At 47.3% G+C, this 6,933-nt stretch overlaps 1 protein-coding gene across 1 annotated transcript; it reads right to left on the reverse strand.

Annotated features, from left to right (window-relative positions):
- Positions 1–3,535: 3,535 nt before the first annotated feature.
- On the reverse strand, positions 3,536–5,458 carry LOC109747543 (hexose carrier protein HEX6). The gene has a single exon (XM_020306583.4). The coding sequence runs from the start codon at positions 5,299–5,301 to the stop codon at positions 3,763–3,765; it is 1,539 nt and encodes a 512-aa protein (XP_020162172.1). The 5' UTR covers positions 5,302–5,458; the 3' UTR covers positions 3,536–3,762.
- Between the last annotated feature and the right edge of the window lie 1,475 nt (positions 5,459–6,933).

Raw genomic sequence — 6,933 nt, forward strand, 5'->3', positions numbered from 1 at the left:
AATTCGCAGCCTAGCACTTGGATATAAGGCGAGATAGGACGTTGGCGAATCCTCCCAAGCAGCCGTCCCCGTTGCAATGCCCCAGCGGCCCAGCCGCCGTCGCCGTCGCTATGCGCCCGAGCTGTAGCCTCCACCAACCGACGTCGCTCGGCCGCCGCCGCCGGTGACCGAGAAAGTGAGGACAGCAGGGGTAAAGAGATGGGTTTCGTTTGGGAGAGGCGATTCAGCGGAAAAACCGTTTCGCGTGCGACGCGAGCGAGGCGAAGCGCATGGCTGCCCTCATCCGGCATATTTCGGCGGCTCTGGTTAACCAGTTTTTAGAGGAATATTCCCAGCATCTTGGCTATCCCCATCCTTTGCTGCCTACAAACCAAACGATTGGCATCCTTCAAAAAACTGGCTATCCCCATCCCACCTATGGATAGCCATTGAACCAAACGGCCCCTAGATGAGCTCCTCTTCGTGCGCAAGGGGTATGTAGCTGTTGGTATGGATCCTCTCCTCACACCCACTCTGGCCCAAGGGCCTTTGGTTTGGGCTTCTTCTGTCTGGTGGGCCGAGCGACCTGCGAAGAAGCTGCCGTGCTGTAAGGATGTGGGGGCATGCATGTTAGGGAGCCTGAAAACTTAACTACTATGATTGTATCTGCGTATTAATTTCCCAACAATTTAGCATATCAGGTCAATAGATCATAGGACACACGTTGTGGTTTGCGTGATGTTTACTTTTCCGCCTCAGAGGCTGGACCAAAGATGACCCTCGTTCAGAACCAGTGCTCCTGGCACACCTTGCACATCTGTTTGATGAGCACCCCCTTTGTCTGCAGCAACATGTGGTATGCGAATGCTGTCATGGCCACCAGCCGCGCCAGGAAGAAGAAGAATATCCTCGCCCTCATGTGACACAGACTTTTCAAAGTCCTCAATAGCCTATTGGTATCATACTTGTTAACAAAAGAATATGAAGTGTAACAAAGCATAAAGCAGGTTTTTATAAAAGTTAATTTGGGAACCTATTGCACATAAATGTTTATAGTAGTCAATCTCGAACAAGTTTACCTATGTAAGTTATGATTGAAAGGGATTGTTGAAATCTTTTGGTAAACAAGTCACATGTTTATGTTTATTGAATATCTCTTGATATAGATAAGTCTTGCAGATTAAGGTAACTCAACCACATGTACAAAAAATATTACTTATCCAGATTGAAACTAACTTTTATTGAGCAACATATATGCACATGGCTCCTAAGGGATCGTAGACATGCTTCATCAAACTTTAATATGTCTTTGTAAAATCGTGTGAGTTTCGGAATGGCTTCTTTGCCATGGTTTGCTAGCAACATTCTGCTTAAGGTTGCTTATATTTATATATGCCATGGGTGCTATAAATGTCGACAACTGCACCACCTATAGTTGAAATAAACGATCACAACAGTTAGCATGTGATAGTTAATGAAGCAACGATGATGCTTGGGCCGCACACAACATTGATCACTTATTGACCTCCCATATATAACTACCTTATTTGCCAATGTAGTAGGATCATCTTTAGTTGCTAGGGGAGCTTAGCACAATATGGGAGGAGAGCAACAATGAACAGTGGGATAAGCACACAAACAACCATATAGCACAATCTATCGGGAATGGGATGTATGCGAAATTTGAGTCAGAGAAAGCATATAAATATTGTACATAGAAAAATGATGAAGCTAGAAACACCTAGAGGACCCGTGGATCCCTTTACTTTTTGGGCTTGCACATCACGATTAAGCCCGAACACCGTCATGTCGAGATTTGATCACTCAAGTGACATGCTAGTGGACCAGAAGGTGTCTTGGTCTCCTACGTATAGTGTACCAAATCAATGCCAAAGTTTCATCGGGGACATGGTATGTGCCAAAAGTGATACTCTATTCTAAACATTAGCCGCTCTAGAGAAAATGGCAATCCAACCACGGGGGAGGGGAAGGATCTCGTTCCTCTTCTGTGGTGTTTGCATACATAAGAATTGTTTTTCTTTTCTCTCTGTATGTTGGAGGAACTAGGACAATGCCCATGCGTTACGACGGGATATAGATATTCTAGTATGTTTAGCTCATAATTTAACTAGTCATGTTAATCTGATTGTGCATATAAATGTTTATCAAATCCTGCCCATGATTTATCTTATAGTTTGACGACAAGTTTGGCAACTAAATTAAGATGGAATTTGTACAAATGATAAGTAAATTAATATGATTGAATGATGTATTTGGAAGGTGCGGTCAAATATGACATGGTGTGAAAAAACGACAGGATGAAAAAAATTAATGGAGGGATGGTGAAAGGAGGGGAACCGGTTGGCTAAGAGTTTTGCCTAGCAGGAAAATGAACGTTGTGTATCCTTTTGTAACACAGTACAAATAGAAGTGCTCATATATACACGCATATACACTCACCCCTATGAATGCATACACGCACACCCTACCTTAACGAGCACCTCGGAGGGACTGATGGTGGACTGGGAATACCACCGTCATCCTAGCCATCCAACCATAGGTTGGTTTGCCGTATCTTTTAAGTAGTATATAATGTATGTGCCCGTGGGTTGTCACAGGGACCAAATTTTTGTAACAGAATAGAAGACGGACATATAGGACAAATCTTAATGGAAAAGAAATAGACAAAATAGAGATGTGCGCACCAAAGATAAGCTATTGCTTGATATTTATTTGTCTACCTACCGGGAGTTTATTGCTAATTATCGATTTACCAAATATGTTTGACAGATATCAAATTTTATCATAAGAAATAATTTATGACTATATACCGTGGATTGATCTGGTTTATTGGTTTACCAAAAGAATTGTTTGCTGAAAGCCGGAAAGGGATTGAAAACCAGGAAAAAAATCGGTGAAGGGTGAAAGGTTGGACGAAGGGATGAAGGGGAGAAAAGTGAAACATGAAACCTTATGTTGTATTTAAGTATTTTTATGTCAGTAGAGATTTGACGAACACAAGTGTCATGGACCCATCTTAAACTGGGCCATGGGCGAGAACTGGTTGAAGCAGAGTACCGTTTTGTAATGGATAGGGCACTATCTCTATTCGTAGCGCATTGTGTATTGGTATGACAGGATTATGCGCAAGGGCATCGAATATCAATGGACCCAGATCCTATTCGCCGCCTTAAGCGTCAGTTATAGCCAATTTCGCTATCTGGCGCACACTCCCTCCTAGCTATGACAGGATTTTGTTTATTTTTATTTTATTTTCGTTTTCGTTTTCTCACTTTTTCAAATGCGTGAACTTTTGCAAATTCCTGAACTCTTTCCAAATTCGTGAGCGCCCTTTACCTTAGCTCGCGGGGGATAGGCGCCAAATAGGTGGTCTCATCAATCAGGACGAAGACATCAGCTTAGATTCTTGTGTCCACGATCGAAGATCATAACAACATTTTTTTATTCTTAAATTTACAGACCATACTATATGATATGTTATACAGTGAGTACGCGTTCAGGGTAATCTACAATGACTACGCGTTCAGGGTAATCATTTTCTGAACTAATGCATTGCCGAACAATAATGAAGAGCGCTGCATACATTAATCTACAATCTTTCATCGTCCATTTTGTGCGATCTCTGAAACTGTATGCTACATATTTGATTTGATGGTTGGTATTTGTGTTGTCTGTTGTGAGCATGATGATTTACATCTCTGAAACTGTATGTCAGATGATTTGTATGCTACAGCTCTGAAACTACACTATCATGGCTCTGTTTCAGAGTTTCCCGCTCGCTGGCGCCTCCTCGGATCCCACGACCCTCCTCCAGAACCAGTGCTCACGCCACACCCTGTCCACCTGCTCGATCGGCACCCCCCTCGTCTCCGGCAGCAGGAGGTACACGAACACCGTCATGGCCGCCAGCCACGCCGCGAAGAAGAAGAAAATCCCGGCCCTCATGCGGCACAGCATCGCCAGGAACGTCTGCGCCACGAACACCGTGAATACGAAGCTCGTCGCCACCGTCACGCCCTGCCCCGCCGACCGCACCTCCAGCGGGAAGATCTCGCTCGGCACCAGCCACCCCAGCGGCCCCCACGACCACCCGAACCCGGCCACGTACACCGCGATCAGGAGGATCAGCGCCGCCGCCCATGTCTTGCTCACGCCGCCGTCGTCGCCCAGCTTCGCCGCCATGATGGCCCCGATCAGCAGCTGCGACGCGAGCATCTGCGCGCCGCCGGCTAGGAAGAGCGTGCGGCGGCCGAAACGGTCGACGAGGAACATGGAGAGGAGGGTGGAGGCCGCGCCGACCACGCCCGTGACCACCGCGGACAGGAGCGACGCGCTCTCGCCCATGCCGATCGTGCGCAGCAGCACCGGCGCGTAGAAGGCGATCGCGTTGATCCCCGTCACCTGCTGGAAGAAGGGGATCGCCACGGCCATCACCAGCTGCGGCCGGTACCGGCGCTGGGTGAGGAGCATCCGGAGACCGCTGCTGCCAGCCACGGCACCGCTGTCGGCGGCGGCGACGATGCCGTCGAGTTCGCGGTCGACGTCGTCGGTGCCGCGGATCTTACGCAGCAAGACCGCCACCTCGCGGCGGTCCTTGCCCTGCTGGACGAGGCTGTTGGGCGTCTCCGGGAGGAAGACCGCGCCAACGAGCAGGAGCCCGGCCGGCACGGCGGCGAGGGACAGCGAGACGCGCCACCCCCAGCCTCCCTTGATCTTCTCCGTGCCGAAGTTGATGACGTTGGCCGCGAGCGCGCCGACGCCGACGCTGAACTGGAAGCCGTTGCTGAACGCGCCGCGGTGCCGCGGCGGCGCCATCTCAGACAGGTACAGCGGGACGGCCTGGTTCGCGAAGCCCAGCCCGACCCCGAGGAGCACGCGCCCCAGGATGGCCATGTAGACGTTCAGCGACGCACCTCCGACGGCCGCGCCGGCGAGAAAGGCGGCCCCGCCAAGGAGCATGGACGGGCGGCGGCCACGGCGGGCCGTGACGCCGGACGCGAGGAACGTGGTGAGCAGGCCGGCGACGTAGAGCGAGGAGGTGAAGGCGGTGAGGAGCTGGCTGTCGAACTTGCAGTAGTTGCTGACATGGGAGTCGCCTTTCATCCGGCGGTACACGTCCGGGAAGAACTTGCGCAGGAAAGGCTCCATGGACAACACCCCGCCGGCGATGCCGATGTCGTAGCCGAAGATGGCGCCGCCCATGCCGGCGGTGATGCACGACAGCACCACGAACATGGTGACCCTTCCGCCGCCTCCTCCATCATTGCTCTCGGAGACGCCGACGACGCTGCCGGCCGCCATGGCCGATCGATCAGACCGAGCCGATCGAGCTAGCTGCGTGAGGCCACGTACTCAGTAAATGGTTATCTTTGCGGAAGTGCAGTTGTGGTTCTCGTGCGCGGCATGTGTGGACGGTACAAAACAGTTCGTCCAGTGACTGATCGCCATGGCTGACTGGTCCGTGTGTTGACTGGTAGTAGATTGCGATGCTGATTTTGGTTCCTTCTTCTTGTGCAATCTCGTCTACAAATAATCTACCAAGGCGCTTTCAGTGACCAGCGCGAGTAGCTATCCATGGCGATTTCTTCCTGTTTTTCTACTCACCAGAGATTGTGTTGACTGGTTTGGTTTGAGGGAGATGTGAAGCTGATTGCCTATTTTGCTTTTTTGTTCTTGTGCTATTGTAACTTGAAGGCTTTCACATAACTTGAGTACTAGTTCTTTTTAAATAGTACTCCCTCTGTAAACTAATATAAAAGTGTTTAGATAACTAAAATAGTTCTAAACGCTCTTATATTAGTTTACGGAGGGAGTACTAGTTTCCCATAAGGGCTAGTTTGGTTGTTGGGGATGAAAAATCCTGGATAGTAAACCCCAGAAGTGGGATTTCCCTGCCCATGCAAGATCCCCTCCCACTATGTGGAAATACCCTTTGCCATTTGGACACCAAGGGGGAGGGAAGAGAAATCCCCGCAGGCAATACCAGAACGGGACATGCCCATCCAATAGGACAAAATGTGTAAAAGAAAAATATCATTACAATAAAAATCACCACAAATAACTTCATTTTTTCTCACAATATTGTCATGTACTCCCTCCGTTCCTTAATATAAGACCTTTTAGCTTTTTCTTGATTCGTATGTATGTAGACACATTTTAGTATGATTGTTCACTTATTTTAGCATGTATGTGGTCAATATTTTGAAATAGCTAAAAGGTCTTATATTAGGGAACGGAGGGAGTAAATACCAGAATAATGTTTGTCCCTCTTTTCTAAAAAAGTTCACGAAATTTGGGACTAAAATTTCATACAGAAATTTGAACGAAAAAAAACACTAAATACACAGTTCGCAAAAGAACAAATATTCAACTTGCATCCACACATGCATGTAACCTTACATGCCAAAGTCGGACCAATAGTGCAACACCAATGAAAATGCTAATTATGGTTACAGGTTCAGCAAGAAACAATACTTTGTTCCACTACAAATATCACAACTATGTGAACTATATCCATACTGAACTAGGAATAACTTCCACCATCAACCTTTTGAACATTTCCATCGACCTGTGGTAAGGAACCTGCATCACAAATAAGTATTGAATTTTCAAGCATGAGTATAAGCATGAACTTTTCTGTCCTAGTGGTTACACAAATCTGACATCTGACCACTTCTCTACTGAATAGAAAGAAAGCCACACATACCAACTCAAGAGGGTTATTCGAGCATAGAAAAATGCTGCTGATCCACCTGCCAGTTCGCTTATCTTTTTCAGATAAGAACTGTGAATAAACTCATGTAACTTAGCAAATAAAGCATCTTTGGACAGACATTTTTGCACTATAGGCATGATAGTTTTTCTTCATTGCAGAATTTAAAAGATATATACTTTATAAAAATAAAAAGTATATCAACCAGATATAAGAAAAAT

The sequence above is a fragment of the Aegilops tauschii genome, chromosome 7, assembly GCF_002575655.3.
Source record: "Aegilops tauschii subsp. strangulata cultivar AL8/78 chromosome 7, Aet v6.0, whole genome shotgun sequence".
NCBI classification, from domain to species: domain Eukaryota; kingdom Viridiplantae; phylum Streptophyta; class Magnoliopsida; order Poales; family Poaceae; genus Aegilops; species Aegilops tauschii.

Bases quoted from the DNA above. Each gene is read 5' to 3' on its own strand.
- LOC109747543 (XM_020306583.4), bottom strand. From the start codon at position 5,301: ATGGCGGCCGGCAGCGTCGTCGGCGTCTCCGAGAGCAATGATGGAGGA.